Consider the following 17896-nt stretch of genomic DNA (forward strand, 5'->3'; position numbering starts at 1 on the left):
AGAGGTTGAAGTGCTAACTTCCACTTTGGAAGAAATATAGACTGTATGATGTGGAGCCATGGCAAATTAAATTGGAAAGGTAATATGGAGCCAGTTTGTGTGGTCTTAATCAATACTTAATACTGTAGGAAATGGATAAACACCTTTTTTATTAAGAAATTTATCCATCTGAATTTGGAAGGAAATCAAAATCCAGAAAATAGGTAATGATAGTTGAACTAGGATTCTCAATGTGTATTTGGCAGGTAGATAGTGCAATGATAGAGTACTCAACCTAGAAACAGGAAAACCAGAATTCGTATATTGATTCAGGCACTTACTGTGAATCCTTGGTCAAGTCATTTAACCTGTTATCCTTTTAGCACCTACCCAACAGGTTGCATGAATCAAATAAAGTATTTTGCAAGGTTTTAACTGCTATACAAATGCTAGCTGTTATTATTAATATAATGTGTATTGGTAATTGATGATGTGCAAGGTATACATACATTTTTTCTTGCTTCCTCTTCCTCTCATGAATATATAGTATTTTGTACAATGTCCTCAGGAAGAGCCTGTTACTGATGGGTGAATTGAAAAGCTATTTAAGAGTGTAATATCAATGACCTGTTTTATAGGGTATTTGATTAAGTTGGAAGTACTCAATGCAAGTTGTTTAAGAAACTACCTTCTGTCTATGCTTCCAATTTATCCTATGTATATGTATATTTTTACATATATATTCATATATATATATATATTCACATATATTTTGTACCTAGTTTTTTGCTTCTTGCCTCCCTCATTAGACTAAATTTCTTTTGATCAAGGACTGGATTTTTGGGTTTTTTTTGTTTTTTGTTTTTTGTATCCCTATTGCATAGTAGATGCTTAATAAATCCTTTTTGACTTAATTTGGAGATTTTCAATAAAATATTTTTGGAAATAGAATTGTTGTCTTAAATATTTATCTCAAAAAATAAATCATTAACTTGAATATATTCAAAATGGTATATAATAGAAAGAATATCTTAAATGGATCCAAGATATATTCATATAAATAGTTTAATGTTAAGTAAAGTAATAACTATCAAGAATTCTATGAAAGGCAGTTGTCTTTTAAAGATCCTATATTTAACAGAAATTTCTACTGTATTTCATTGCCACTTATAATTAGAGGAATTTTATTGAATGTCTCAGTCTGTCCACTAGTAGTTGCCAAAGAATGATAAAGTATATTTATTTACATAGCAAAACTTTATACACATGGGGAAAAAAATTTAGCTTAACTACTGAGCTCAATTTAAGTTGTTTCATCATGATTTTGTGATTATGGAATCCATTTTCATTTCACTTTTTCTAGAAACTAAATTCACTTTACCTTGATTATTTACAGTTTTTTCTTTCTTCCTCGCTTATCTCTTTATCATATACATAGTACACATTTGTATCTGGTACCATAAGAGTACATAATAAATATTAATTAATAATACGTGTTCTTCTTTCTATAGAGGACCTGACCTATCCTGATCATATTAAATAAGTAAAGATTAATGTAAGAAAAGATGACATCATTTCTCTGCATTCAGAAACATAAGAAAAGAAAGAAAGATTTAAGTGCTTGCTATGTGCTAATAACTAAGCATTTATCTCATTCAGACCTCAAAGTAACCTATGACTTAAGTGCTATTATTATCCCCACAGACAACAGTTAATGACTTACCCAGAGTCACACAGTTAGCAAATAAATATCTGAGGCTGAATTTTATCTGAAATCTTCCTTACTCCTGGCTCAATGCATTACCACTACACCAGCTAGCTGCCTTAAAAGCATAAGATGTATATAATTTAGGTGGTAAAGAGAGTACATTATTTTTGGAGTATCATCTCATCAATGTGAGTACACACAAAAATAGGTAGTTATGTTCAACTGACTAAAGTAACCCACAAAAGGAAAAGAATAAGAAAATTATCATGATGACAAAGAACAGAAGCAAATGTCACATGACCAATCTTAAAGAAAGGCATCTTATATCTATTATAATCTACAGCCTTCAAAATTAGAATAGAAGATGGTAACTGGGGAAAAAAACCTGGCAGTAGGTTTCTCTGAGGCTTAGCAAGGCAAGATCAGCAAAGTGTTAAGATGACAAAGGGCTCAAGAGAAGAGAACAGTGTTGAAGCAAACTGGTTTATCAACCATACAAGATAAGGAAAGGAGAACATGTCTAATGTTTGGGATGATGGTCTGGGAATTAACTGAGGGAATTGAGCATGGTATAAATGATGAGCATGGTTTGGTATTGGACAGCAGAAGAAAATTTAGAAATACAGATGAATGTAATAAGAAAAGGGCATTTCAGAATTCATGAACATGAATGGAATGATAAAATGAAGGGTATCTGTGTGTGCCTGAATTGAGTGAAAGAATAAGTTGTGAAATGAAGAAGTGAAGTTAGGGTACATGAGGGAATATCACTATGTACGACAGAGTCTCTTATATCGGGTCAGGAGTTGGAGAGGACTGAAAGATTGTAAAACAGACACTAACTCATTGAGGAAAAAAAGGGAGTGACCTCTAGGAGATAGATGATAGCTACCAAAATATGGATAAAGTGAACCCCAAAGACAGAGAGATTACTGAATGATGGCAGAAATGGGAAAACCTGGAAGTGACAATGAGGAGCAAAGAGTATTCCACCTCTCCCCCACCTCAATCATTAAGTCAGGGTGAATGAGTCAGAATTCAGCCTTTTCTGGGTGAGGCTGTGTTATCACGAAGGAATCAGATTTCCAAGAGAACCAGAAGATGGAAGAAATAGAAAAAGAAAAAATTTAGTTGAAGACAGGTTTGTTGCCTATGTATTCCAGGGAGTACAGTGGAATAAATGGGACACTGGGAAGGATATTTTGAGGGAAATTGAATACGGGATCAGCTAAAAGAAGATGAAAAATAGGATTTAAATAATGATTACTGGTGATTTAGAATCTTTAGAGTGGGGAGATTATAACCTGGGAAGAGCTTGTTAATGATTAAATGAAGATTTAAGTAAGTTTTATCAAGTTTATCCATATCAGTCTTAACCGATCAATGCAGATTATGCAATGGATTGGTAGAATGATACAATGTATAAATGTTTAAGTTGAAAAATTTTACCATCTGCTATATATCTAGAAAGATACAATAAGTTAATTTGAATGATACACCAGAGGCTTAACCTTTATAAGCTGGCAGACATGTAAATCCTTCTACACTCGGAAAAGAAAAGAAAGCTTAGGTATCCTTGAAAATTCAACAAATATTGTATTATAGCTTGATAATCATTGCAGACAATTATTTCACGTTGGTCCTAATACTATAGAAAGCTACCAGTGTTATGGCAACTCTATGCCTATTTGAGTCTCTTCCAGAATAAGTTTAGTGTCTTTACTTTCCCAAAGATAATTTAGCATCTTCTCTTCTTTATAAATTGATTCGTACTCATTGTCCATTTTTAGAGTTTGTTCAAGACAAATGTCAGTTGTGTTAAGCCATGGAACAATAGCAAAGCCTGCTAAATGATATCCATAATTACTTAAAAGACTGACCAACTATCCACACAGGAAAAAATAAAGTGAATGAACATGCCTATTATCTAGTCAGATTGACCCCTATGGTGCACAGCCATCTGTGTGTATTTATATGAATGTGTACATACACTTCACTGTTATTGAGAAATCTTCTCTGACTAGGACTATGCTCCTGATTTCCATGGAGTAAACACTTTCCCAGACTTAATTCTATTGCCTCCCCTCTTTTAATTATTTCCTATGGATGAAGATTCTGCAAAGGAGACTGTAAGATAGTTAGAAAGTAGGGAAAGGAACCAGGAGAAAGCAATGTTAAAAAATCTAGGCAAACGAGAATATCTAAGAGAACAAGGTGATTGACAGTGTCAGAGGCTGCAAAGAGGTAAAAAAGGATGAAAAATGAGAAAAGATCATTAGATTTGGCTTTAAGAAAATTGTTAAGTTTGGAGAGAGCCTTTGTAGTTGCATAATAAGTTCAGAAGCCAGTAAGGTCAGAAGCAAAATGATAAGATGAAAGTTAGAGAAAGGAAATGGTGCTATTTATGGCAAATGGCCTTCTCAAAGAGTTTATCCACAAAAGGAAAGATAAAGGAAACTAACTAATTGTTATGGAAGGATCAAGTGAGAGTTACTCATTGGAATTATAAATTTAGCTACTATGGGTTTGATATTTTGAATCATAGTTTTTGTGTTTTGGGGGAAGGGGGGAAAGGCTTGTGGTAGTTGTTTTGTTTTTCCAGAGATAATTTATGAATTCTTTCAGTTGTTTTCATTATTCAGGAGTTCTTGTATTATTTTTTGAATTAGAGTGTTCAAGTTTTTGGAGTTGTAATTTTCTTCTGGAAAATCATGATTCTTAAGTTATATTTGTGCATTCTATCTTCAAAATTTATGTGTATCCCTTGTGTAGAGATTAAGTGTTCTTTTAACAATATTTCTTGTTACATTTCTGTTCTTGTTCTATTTTCATTTCTTGTTCTATTTGCTTTCCTGGTTTGTTGTTCTCTTTCATTTCTTTGGAGAAAATTGCCATTTAGATTGTCTATTCTACCCATTATTTTGGCTGCTCAGGTTTTCAGTTCTACCATTTGTTCTTTTCTAGTTTCACTCAAAATTCTGATTTTTCTTTAGAACTATTCATGAACATTCTGCTACAAGTTTCATCCTCCTTTAGAAATTCACAGGATTTTGTGTTTTATTAGATCTGTTGAATTTCCTTTGTCTTATATTATTTATTTAAATGTTTATAATCTCTTAATCATTTTGTCTTTTAATTTTAATGTCTTTCATGTTGATTTATTGGCTTGTGCTCTCTATAGCTTTTTCTTCCTCCTAAGATTTGTAGGAATCGTGAGAAAAACTTTATTGCGTTGTTTGAACCTAACCCTACATGGATCATCTTTACCTTCTGCCTGGAGGCCCTTAAGTTAAAAATCTAGGTTTGGCAGTCCAAGAACCTAGTCATATCTAAAGATAGAAGCAAGGAATTTTCTCACAATTATGCATCTCAGGCAACTCTTAGGTTTTATCTGAAAATTGGCCTCATAATGGTTAATCAATTGTTTCTGCATTTCTTTGTTTGAATAAATACATTGGGGAGAGGAGAATACTTCTTTTTTCTAATTGCAGGAACTGCAACTATTCACTCTCCTCTCAATTTGGAAAGTTCCTAATGTTTTCCTCAATTAGAAGTGAGATTACCTAGTTTTGCATACTGGTTCATTATAATTTTTTTTTTTTAGGTTTTTGAAGGCAATGGGGTTAAGTGGCCACATAACTAGGTAATTATTAAGTGTCTGAGGCTGGCTTTGTACTCAGGTACTCTTGACTCCAGGGCTGGTGCTCTATCCACTGCGCCACCTACTTGTCCTTCATTATTTTCTTTTAATTAATTGATCTAATTTGAGTAATTGTTTTTAATGTATAAAAAATCTATCTCCCTCTATTCAGGATCCAGTGCCTAAGCTGAGGAGGCCTGGTCCTGATTTGTTATGTAATTGACAGGCATTACTTAATAAATCAATATGCTCAAAAACTTGAATCTTTGTTTCTTCTGTCATTTCATTTTTCACTTGCCACAAGTTCTCTCTTAGATGTGAATAACATTTTTCATCATGGATACTTGGGAATTTTCTTGGATCATTGTTTTGATCAGAATAGTAAGTATTTCACAGTGGATCATGTTTGCAATATTGCTGTTACTGTGTATAATATTCTCCTGGTTCTGATTACTTCCCTTTGCATCAGTACATATGAATCTTCCAAGGTTTTTATGAAACCATCCTGCTCATGATTTCTTATAGCACAAGAAATGGCACAAAATAGAATACACAATTATTCTAGCACAATCATATACCACAACTTGTTCAGCTTGCTTTCTACCCAAAAAAAGAGCTGTTAAATATTTTTTGTACAAATAGGTCTTTTCCCCTTTTCAGAACAGACAATACTGGTATTGTGGGCAAAAAGTATTGTTTTATAGTTCTTTGAGCAAGGTTCCATGTTGGACTAGTTCACAACCAAAACTATAGTGCATTATAGTATCATAAATTTCTCTGACCTAAGTAGCCTGGAAGAATGGCTCTGCTCCTCCAAAATTTGATTTGAGACATTACTTGTTGTTTGAAGGGGAGTGTTGGAAAAGCTCAGCTAAGTGCTTTCTCTATTCTTTCCTCTTGGCTTCACCCTTGGAAGTGACTCCTTTGGTTGATAGCTTTACCCTTCTCCCCCTGGGACTAGACTCAAAGTTGAATCATCTTTTCCCATATTAGGACATTTACTTTTCTCTGAATTTGGTTCCACCAAACTCTAGGAGAAGAGAACTGGCCCCAGTGGGTTTCTAGTTCCCTTTGTTTCAGAACCAATATAGTCCCACTTATTTGTTCTCTTTCCTAGTTTCCTCTTTTCTTCAATGATTGCCCTTTTTTGCAGAATTGGGGAAGGGTGCAAGTGTATATTCAGGGTTGAGTTTCTACTGCTTTGGTTTTCCCTAAGCTTTATCTTATCCAAGCACAAGAAGCACTGTCTTCCTTCATCTGCCTTCTCTTTCTCTGTATGTGTCTGGGCAAAGTTGAAGTCCATAGTTTTGTTGCAATGAATTTTGGAGGAAAGGCGAAGGGGAGGGAATTTAGGCAAGATTGCTGTAAGAAGGATATCTCTGCATTGCTTCCCCTACCATGAGCTAATGGGTCTATTTGGGTATGTTGGTGGATGGTTATTATGTTGGTCCTTCATTTTCAAAGAGGGCCAATAGGATAACATCTTGACTTGTTTGTGAATTGGATTTAAGTGAGGCAGAGCTGGGCCAAATTGTCAACACCATTCTCTCTTTCTGAGTCATCAGAAATCCTTGTTAGGACAAAAGTTAGGACAACTGGTAGTGACCTGGGAAGCATCTTTGTAGTCCAAGTCCTAAGCTCTCTACAGCATCTATGTCAGTTGTTTCCAAGGCTAAATTGTTCTCATCTTCCCATTCCACCAGAAGATGTATTCCCATGCTTGGGGCTGGAACCTCCCAACTCACTGATGAGTTTGAAGCTCATTAGCCTGGTTTAGTCTGTCTGCCAAAATGGTTTACCAGTGTGAAGCCTCTGTGCATGCAAAAGCTTCTGGGAGCCACATGTGAAAATTCAGTGCCAGGTTGATTTCTTTTTTGGGGAAATAATTGCAAATTTTCTTCTTTTGGTACATAATTGGAAGCAGAAAAAAAATGTCCAGTCCTTCATTTTGTTAGTCATGTGACCTGGAGAGTTTTTATTGGAAATATCTTGTTTGAAAAGAACCTTGAAGACAATTTTGTACTACCAATGATGTTTTTTTAAAATTAGAAAACAGTAAACATTCTAAAAACATCAGACTATTCTTTTTATAGTTCATACTTTGCTTAAAATCAATTTCTAGCATTCTTTCTTTTATATTAGTTTTTCCTTTCATATGTAAAGAAGATTGTCTCATGTATAGAGAGCTCTTGCTCCTTCCTCTCTCAACTCTTTCAAACACAGGCTTCCTACATCAGAACATGACACCTTAGAAGCACTGCATGCTTATCAGACCCAACTATATTCGTAAAAAATATGCTTGTTTGGTTTCTTATTTCTAATTATTTTTCGTTTTAGATGATATGTATTTATGTAGTTGGTTCTTTAACTATGAAGCTACACGTTTTTAGACAAGTTTCTCAATTCCAATTGAAATATAATTCAAGAGTTTTTTGTTTATTTTAGCCCTCATAAAGTTTTGGTATAATTAAAGGAGTGCCTAAAAGCACAAAGATTTTGACTTTTCTTGCATTTGATTCAAGTGTCCACTATTCTGATGAAATTTAGAAAATAAAGTATTATCCATTTATATTTTTGAAAGAGTACTGGATCTGACAGTTATAGATCTTCTAAGCCAACTATTCTAATTTCATGGGTTAATGATTATCTCTATAGAACAATAAACAGAGGTCAAATGTATGTTGCCCTTCGCCAGAAGGTGTTGGTGATTTGGCAGGAGTAGGTGGTGTCACATTAAGGTGGCTCCATTTGTTCTTTTAAGAGATGTGCCACAGAATTATAAAGGGGAATTTCTTTGTGCCCCAAGTTTTCTCATCTGTCATTGCCCTATTTGTCCTGTCTTTAGGCTTCTAGGGTAATTGTGTAGCAATATGGGCTTCAATGTCATCTCTTTTCTGCAAAAGATTTCTTTGCGTTCACAAAATCTAGTGAAGAAAAGGGACTGATTCTACAAGTGTAATTACTTGGACCCAATTGTGATGAAAGAAAAATGAAACTGGATTTGTTTTTCAAGTAACAACATGTAGAAGTCCTCAGTGCTGTTTATTTTACTTATCCTGATTCTATAACCACTGAGTTATTTGTTACTATTGATTTTGTCTGGTACCTAGTATAGAAATCAGTTGTACTGGAACAGAGTTCTTAAAAGGTTCTGCCCTCATTTTTAAGGCATCTCAGTTACTTCTTACACATATACATTTACTAATTTTAACATTTTTATTTGTTATAAAGATAGTTTTTTCTCAGGGCTGTAGAACTAGATTTAATTCTTTTGATGAACAGTTGTAGTGAGAAGTATGACATTAATTTAACTGTCTAATAAGATATTAAAATTGACATATCTGGATTAGGGTCCAGTCATTTTTGGAGGTCTATTTTATTTTAATTAACTGTTTCCTTATAATGAATTATTCTATTTTAATGGCTTACAAAATAAATTCATAGTTTAATTCTCCATATGAATCAAAATGTGATTGGATTTGTTTGGTTCAGATTTAAAAATGAAGTAATACCTGATTTTTATCAGTACCACATGGCATTACGTCTATAGAGGTAGAATTTTCCATCCATAAGAGAATTAACTGCTTAATGCTAGTTCGTTTGGGATATGAAACAGGAGGTAATTCACACGGACTAGTTAACTACCTTTGGATATTATTAACAAATTAACTTTAACTGCATGCTTGCCAGAGTCTTTCTATAGTTGTTTTATCCTAAACAATATTATTTCCTCTTTTTTAAAAAAAATCATGACCAGACAACTTTGTTTCATGAGCCATAGACTCTAATAACAATATACTTGTTTACATTTTGTAATGAAATGGTTGAAATCATATATAATTTATAACCAAGTTAATGAGCTTCTCCAATGATATACATAAATGGTCAGTCATTAACATAAAACTACTGTAATTGGTTTTATTTTTCACATAATCAAATCTGTAGTTTTCCCCTCTCACATTGTTAGTTTTCAGATATCAGTAATTGTGTTACTGTTGACAATTTTCCACTGTACCATGAACCATTTAATCATAGTCTCTAAGTGATAAGGCTTTGGACTATCTGGATAAGAGCTGACTGCCCAGGGAATGAACACTGCATTTAGCATGAAGAGATGAGGATATTAGGGCTACTATTTTCCATCTATTAAGTAACACTAAAAAGGTTCAATGCTAGAGAAAGAATGAGTTAATTTTTTTTATTTGTCTACTAAATTTAAACTTCCTCTAGTATGCGTTAAAGACAGGATGTTAACCCTCAAGGGGAATTATAATCTATTTATTTTGTAATATATACTTAATATTTGTGGTAATACAGAATAATAAATGCTAAGATATGTGCAGTGTAAGTACAGAAGTTGTGGAAAAACCACTTCTGAATGAGTTGTCACATTCATCTTTATAGATGTAGAAGAAACAAAATCTATATTTTAAAGAATGTATCATATCGAATAGCAAAATAGCATTAAGTGCTACCACAGGACCAGGAGAACAAGCCAAATTCATTAAAAAGAGAAAGCATAGGGAACTTTGACTGGACTAGTTTCTCCTCTTCATAAACCTTCTATTACAGTCAAACTGCTCAGGTTACAATTCCCTGTACTTATTTATCATCATCATCATCATCATCATCATCATCATCATCATCATCATCATCATCATCATCATCATCATTATCATTGGTTAAGTTGGAATGGTATGTGGGGGGCTAAAGTATATGAACCTTTTTTAAGATTATAGAATTGAGGACACATTTTGTAAGGCATAGGAGGCTTTTGTGCTAAGTATATGGGGTGGGGGGAGTGACATGATAAAAGCAATATTTTACCCTGAAAAGCTTGCAAGTTGTGAGCAGGAGATATTGGAGTTGAGAGAAAGGAAAGATGGGAAAACCACTTTGGAAGCATAATCTCCTAAAAACCTGAGTTTGGGTGATTCAATTACAATAGAAAGGATGGATGCAAAATGCTTTCTTAAATAAAAACAAATTATACATTTTGAATGATTAAATATAGGGAATAATAGAGAACAGGGAAAATTGAAGATGATTCTGAGCCTAGATTACTGAGCATAGTTATAATCCTCATGTGGAAACAGAGGTCAAAGGATTGAGAAAAACACCCTTTTCCCTTGAGAAGTTGAATTTTGAATAAGGAAACCTAGAAGGGCAAATCAGAGGTAGAGAAGGAAACCTGGATATAATGTCATAAAAAAGCAAAAGGAGGAAAGGGAATAAAATGTATATAGTACCTACTAGGTTCCAGAACTGGGCTTAGTGCTTCACAGATAACATCTCTTTTGCAAACAAGGGAGAAAAGAATTCTAAGAAGAAACAGGTGGACATATGTATCAGATATTTAGTGGAAAGGTTATAGAGAATAGGTACTAGTTTATAACATATTAGATTTGGAGTTTACTGGTTATCTCTGACATTTTTTCATGTTGTTAAAATCCTAAGGCTTAAAATACTGCAGATTGTAAAACTATTCTCGGAAAAACACAAAACCATTATCGGAAAATGTTCACTCAAATGTGTCTCCCTGTTGTTTATGTTGTGTAGTGATATATTCATTTAGAATACTAGCTGGTAAATAGTAAAATACTAGGTAGACACATTTTGTAAATGGCAGTATTCAAAATAACAACAATTTGTTAATGTCATGCTAAAACATCTTTCCTGCCATTCAGAAGTAGGTAACTGAAGAACTGACCTGTTTTGATTCAGAAGAAAATTATGTCCCATTAAATTCAAAATATAATCTATAGACAGGAATAGTAAATATGTAATCATTAATTTCTTACTTCATGATAATTAATGACAATCTAATCTAGGGTTCATTGCTGTTTTTAACAACTAAATGACTTTTCTTTTTCACAGATTCCATTTTTTGGACCTTTGTTTGATGGAGCAATAGTGACTGCAAAACTGCTGCCAAGTCTTATATGTGCTACATGCATCAATGCTAGCAGGGCTGTGAAGTCTCTCATACCCCTCTACCAGAGTTTGTATCCTTTGGCTTTGTAGCTATGATTTCATTATATTGAAAAATTCAGTATGACATAAATTCTATGGTTATAAAAGGTAAGTAATAAAAGCAGGATAGGAGAAAAACTTTTATAGTCAATTATATAGAATTTTTTTTCCAGGGATGTTTTACCTGAACTTCACCTAATCCTATGGGTTTAAATCAAAAGCACCAAGTCATACCCTCATCATAATTTTTGGTGATTAATAGTATATATAATGATTTCATGCTACTTTAAATTTGAAATTATCTTCCCAGTATTCTCCCCTTGTACTTTTTTTTCCTTAGTTTACCTGACTTCCTTCAAGGTGCAGCTCAAATCACATTTCTGAAGGAAACCTTTCCCAGTCCACACAGTCCTTCTCTCCCCTGAATCCCAGCTGCTAGAGTCTTCTCCTCAGAAATTATCTTCCATCTACTCTATATATATTTTGTCCATTATTTACAAGTCAGTTGCTCCATTAGAATGTAAGTTCCTTGAGGGCAGGGACTGTTTTTACATTTCTTGGCATTTCTAGTGATTAGCTTGATGCCCAATATAGAGTAAGCACTTAATAAATGCTCACAATACAAATAATAAAATATCTGTAATTTGCATACCATAAATACTAATATTTGCTTATGGTTTTCTTCCATCCATATATTCCTTCAACAAATAATTACTCATAACTAATTAATGTGGAACATGCTAATAGGCACGAAGTAAGTTATAGAGACAGTTGCTACCCTCAAAGAATTTACCACTAAGTGGAGAAGATAGACAACTAGAATATGAGTTAGACTGGTAAATATCTCGAGTTGTATGTAAAATGGCTTTGAAGATTCAAAAGGAACAGTGACATTCATGGGGAATCAGCGAAACTTTCTTGATGGAATATTCATTGAGGATGGATCTCAAAGGTAATATTTCAGTTATACTTCCTTTCTTACTATAATTTTTTCTTCAAATTCTGATCTTGTTCTCAAACAATAGTGAATAACAGTTCTCATTTTTCTCAAAGATTACATTAACCATCCCACAATTCTTATATATAAGTGTTTCAGATTATGAGAAAGAAAGATTCAGTGAACTAAATAAACAAAAGTTCTCACAGAAGTCCTCAAATCAATTAATCTAATTTTATGTGTCCTGGTTTCTAGTTGGCTTTTATACTAACAAATGTAGGCTATACATTGATTTATAAGTTCATCATCTGCAAAACTGCTTGTTCATTCTAATATTTAGAGGAAAAGTGGGTTTTTGTTATCTATGGTTTTTTAATAAATACAACTTTGAATAAAAGAATGAGAGATTCCATGAATAGATATGTTCTTGACAGAAATTCTTCCATTTAAATTGGCCAAAAGATAGTTTGCCTTAAAGAATTGTGCCACGTGGCAACTTGCAATTATCATAGAAATTAGAAGTAGAAAAGAACTATTAGGTCCCATCTGGTCCATCCCCTGGGGGACAGTGCAGCATTATTCCCTACAGGATATTCTCTGGTGCTTCATCCTGGCAGTGAATGTCTCTACAGATCTCCAGCCATTTCCAAAGGACTATGAATTTAATCTTATGGCCTCAGTAAATTCTGTCTTCAGAATAAAGTATTCTTTCCATGCTCTTACTAAGGGCTTCTTGGCAGAAAAGTAAAAAAAAATACTGAATTGATTAGGTTGCTTGTCAAGAAAGAAAGAATTAGAAAGCCATCAGTCAGACTGCTAGACTGATCAATTGCAACAAAAACTTTGTAAGGAAATGTTTTCTTTAGATGCATTATTATTTTCTTTTAGTTATCCCCTTCTCCAAAATGTTTGTCATCATAAAAATATTGTTGTTTCTTTGCCTTCCAAAATGTTATTTCATTAGCATTGCTTCCTCATATAAGAGGGGGATCTAACAGTATTTGGGTAATTGAAATTTAAAATGGTGTTTAGGTATGGTCTTGTATTTTGAAATTTTACTAAAAAAAAAACCAAACTAACTCTGAGGACAGAGCACTTAGGTTCAAAAACCTCCACTGGTTGTTAGCATTGTTTCTTGGGTGATCATTTAATCTCCCTTATTCTCAATTTTGCCATTTGTCAAATGTGAATAATAATTACCCTAGTTTTTTTATAAGGTGATAGAAAATGGAAAAAGTAGATAGATGTGATACAGGTTGAAAAAAGTATATATGAATGCTTTTGCTCTTCAGAAAAGATAAGCTAGAGGTAATTGTTTTTAATGGGCTTTGAGTAAATTACACTGACATACCCATGATTGTTTTCTTTCTAAAATTCCATTTTATAGATGATATTAATCCAAAGAAAGTATTGGCAAAAGCCTAACCTGAAGTATTTTTTTTTATCCTCCTCTGTTAATATCTGGAATATACTTCTTCCATGAGCCAAGTATTAAAGATGAATTTTGGAAAGAGTTAAATAATTCTACAAAGTCTAAAAATGGATCTAATCATATAATAAGTAAAGTGATCTCAGCATAGTTTTATGTAGGTGAGATAGCACTTTCAAGTACATCAGAAAACTATTTAGAACACTTTCAGAACAGATTTATAACAAAGGAGATGTACTAGATGATATCCTAGGGTACTACATAGTTAATTCCCACCCAAAAGTAGAGTTTACCCCTATATAAAACTACATTCTTCATATGATTCTAAGTGTAATGCAAAAAAGCAGAAATATGCATGGACCTCCATAGCACTTCTTTTAAAAGGGAAAAATCTGGTAAAGAATTAACTTTCCTTGACAGTAAATACTGAGTGCAGACAAATGAAGAGAAACTAAAAATGAGCAGTTAAGGGTTCTAATTTTATGTGGCCAGTATTGTGTTCTCATTTTGTTTGCAGTTTTTTTTTTCCTTAAATTACATTTTATTGAGTAGAACTGTAGCCAGGACAAAACTGACTCATTCAATACAAATGTCATTTGTTCTCTAAAATGATCATTTATTTTTATGAAGAATATTTACAAAGTATGATTTCCCTTATGGACTTTCTGCAAATTATAGTTGGAAAACATATTTTCCATGAACATTGACTCCTTATAATTTATATTTTTTTTAGTGGTAAGTAGAATGACTTTTTTTTATTCTCATCTTCTGACCACCAATTGAAGATTGTTCCAGACATACTAACAGCCTCAAATCAAGCTTCATTGGGGTTCAATTTTATCACTATTACTATTGCAAATATGCCTTTGAGGAAATAAGATAATCTTATGATAGTTAATATTCAACTTTAAAAACTACTATTTATCAAAACTGAGTGATAGTTGAAAGATTTGTACATTGGTCAGAATTATATTCATAGTACAGTTATATTTCCTATTTCTATTTGAGTGGGAAAATGTTTGTGATATACAAATGTGAATAGTGTGTAGCAATGAAAGAATCAGTATCCTCTATAAAGTTAATGACCTAAACATAGCAATAATAGTTACCAGTCTGTGAAGTCACACTGCCTGTCACGTGTAAATATAGTGGGAATGTGCTGGACAAAAGTTCTTAGTAATGTTTTCAGCATACCCTTTTTGTCCTCATGAGATGTTTCTATAAGATACATATATATATATATATATATATATATATATATATATATACACACATATATACATATGTATATGTATATATATATCGTTTAATTCACAAGCTATCTAGAGATTCTGAAATCGAACGATGATCAGGAGATAGGAATTTTCAAACCCACGTATACAAACACCCAGTGTTTGACACTTTCATTATATAACTTTATCCAAAATAAAAAAATCATTACTAAAAAGTATCTATTGTTTCTATAAAGAAAAAACCTAAGTATTATCTTTTAAACACAACCCAAACAGTTAATTTCAAAAAGTGAAGTGATATTTCTACTTTGGCAGAACTAGAGACTTGGTTCCAAATGACTAGAGACTTGGTAAGATTTATCATTAATGATACTGGTTATTCTTTGTATTTTACGCAGAGTCTAATGAGTGAAATTGTCTCTGTCTGTGTGTGTGTGTGTGTGTGTGTGTGTTTGTGTGTAAGCTCTTCCATTCCTGTGCATAATCTTATTGCCTTTTGATTAAACTTCAATGATAGAATTTTCTTAACAAAATTACAATTTCTCTTTTCTTTCTGGCTGTTGGGTACATATATCCTCCATAGAACTTCAATTCCTTTCATTTTTCTTTATGACTCTTTGGAACAAACCAAATTTGATTATTCACTAAACCTCTATGTTCCTATTTGAAGTAGTGACCATAGTTAGTTAGAGGGATGGTTATTGATAAACCCTTTCTAATGACAGAGTTGTTTTGAATAAATTAATCTTATTAAGATTTTGAATTAGGAAGGAGGTAAGGAGATCGACTGGGGTAGGGCTACTAGAATCTCAGCATGATTTGGAAGAATATTGAAAGTGAAATGAAATATAACTGGAGCCTGAGTCTAGATTTAGTGAATGACAGCAACAACCACCTATCAAAAAGGTAAGAGCCCAAATGTCAAAGGTCTTAGTTCTTAGGGCTTAGTTTGTGGTTCAGTGACTTGGTGGGTAAAAAAAATCCAAGAAGTGAAGGAAGAATTAATGACTTGTTTACATAATTACTTTTGCATTCATCCCTTTCTATTTTCACAATTACTGTCTTTGGTCAGCCCTATGTCACCTGAATTGGTATAGATTCCTTCATCCAGTCTCTCCTCTCTTCAGTTCATCTTTCATACAGTTGCCAAATTGATATTTTTAATGGATGAATCCATGTTATTATCCTCCTCAAGAACCTTCAAGAGAATCTTTATTGCCTTTTGGACAAAATACATCTCTGTTTGTCATTTGAAACCATTCACACTCTTCCTAACTTATTTTTAAGAAAAATGTGTGACGTGTTGATATCTTTTTTTGTTTTAAGAATAGCATATTTTATTTACTTGCATTCCTTTGAAATTCCAACAGCACCTAAGCAATAAAAAAAATGTAATATAACATTAAGTACAAAAGATGTTCAGTTGAGGTATAAAATTTTCTTGCTGATTAGGGTAATCAATTTAAGCTGGTGACCAGTGGCTCTAATTTATCTCTTGTATAGTTGTCTTCAAAGGGTTTTGAATCTAAACTGTCAATCAAATAGAAATTTTATCTTAATCTAAGTAAGCACCTCTTATTCACAGTCTTCTTAATCTCTTTCCTCTGAACTGCTTCTATTCATTTTCAAAATCAAGCTTCTTATAAGGACTAACTATTTTACCACATGCACTCTTCCTGAATTCAACAGAAAGCCAGATTTTGAGTGATACAAAAGACTCTTAGTACTCTGGTGATTTGAGATAACAGAGGGATACTTTTTTCCCCCTCCAAATACAGGAGTAACAACTAATCCCTTAGCAGACACCCTTATGTTAAATTACAGACTTGTAATACCAATTGAGGCCATCTAGAGGAACCAAATAGCATTTTTTTTTTTTTTTTTTTTTTTTTTTTTTTAGTTTTTGCAAGGCAATGGGGTTAAGTGGCTTGCCCAAGGCAACACAGCTAGGTAATTATTAAGTGTCTGAGGTCAGATTTGAACTCATGTACTCCTGACTCCAGGACCAGTGCTCTGTCCACTACATCACCTAGCCACCTCAAATAGCTTTTTTTTTTAAAAAGCTGAAATGTAGGGAAGTAGTACCACCCAGCCTTAAAAAAACAAAACTTCAGCAAATCCTAGGTTTCTCACCTTTGGCATTAAATAGTTAAATAATAAATCCAAAGGATGGTAAATGGAATGAATTATCTTCAACCCAACGATTCTGGGGAAATGAAATGGCTGCTCTCTGAACTGGAGTAGATCACTGTCCTTCAGTATGTCTGTTGATGTAATGTCTTTTTTCAGCACACTTCTAACAGGTGATCTTCTCCTTTGACAGAGAGTTCCCTGTTCCTCAAGTTGCTTTTCTGATACAGCAGGACTCCAGTGACCTGTTGATTGGGAGCAGCCTGGCTCATGAATCACCCACTGGATAAAAGACCTTTATAATGGTAGATTGTTATTTTGGTTCTATGTGAATCTTTACATTTCAAATATATTTCTTATAATTAAATTTTTTTTTAAGATTCTCTATTTCATTCTGCTCTTTTCCATTTAATGGATGAGTTTAATCCCTTTCATTTTGACTTTATAACTTCAAAGGGTTCCTTTTTACATTGGCATGATGATGCATCCCCCTTTTTTTTTTTACTTTTCAAAGTTAAGTTTTTAAAGCTTGTAAACTTGAAAATTATGACAATAATTAATGATACTTTCTTCATTTGAAAAGCATTTTATTTCACCAACCTGAGAGTTTACATATGTACATGTGTGTGTCAAAATAATGTTTAAATTTTATTCAGGCTTTTGAATCATAAAGTGATACTCTGTAATTTATCCTATTTTTTAGAAAATCAGAGAAACTGTAAACCAGGCTATAACCATAAACTAGTTGTGTGTGTGTGTGTGGGGGGGGGGAATGACAACATTGATCTGTAGAGCAATCAATGTTTCCTGAAAAACCTCCAGTTTGTGGTAGAGGGAAATTATGTAGTTTTTACTCTCATGTAATAAA

The 17896-nt window shown here is 33.1% G+C and overlaps 1 protein-coding gene across 5 annotated transcripts in view; it reads left to right on the top strand.

Moving 5' to 3' along the window:
- The window catches only part of RALGAPA2 (Ral GTPase activating protein catalytic subunit alpha 2), a 374367-nt gene that overhangs the window by 239712 nt on the left and 116759 nt on the right, over positions 1 to 17896 (top strand). For all 5 annotated transcript variants that reach the window (XM_074209342.1, XM_074209345.1, XM_074209344.1 and 2 more), the window contains one exon: positions 11205 to 11332. In XM_074209342.1, coding sequence (XP_074065443.1) covers positions 11205 to 11332 — 128 coding nt within the window. The remainder of the gene's footprint in view (positions 1 to 11204; positions 11333 to 17896) is intronic.

Source organism: Macrotis lagotis, chromosome 1 (genome assembly GCF_037893015.1).
Source record: "Macrotis lagotis isolate mMagLag1 chromosome 1, bilby.v1.9.chrom.fasta, whole genome shotgun sequence".
Taxonomy (NCBI): domain Eukaryota; kingdom Metazoa; phylum Chordata; class Mammalia; order Peramelemorphia; family Peramelidae; genus Macrotis; species Macrotis lagotis.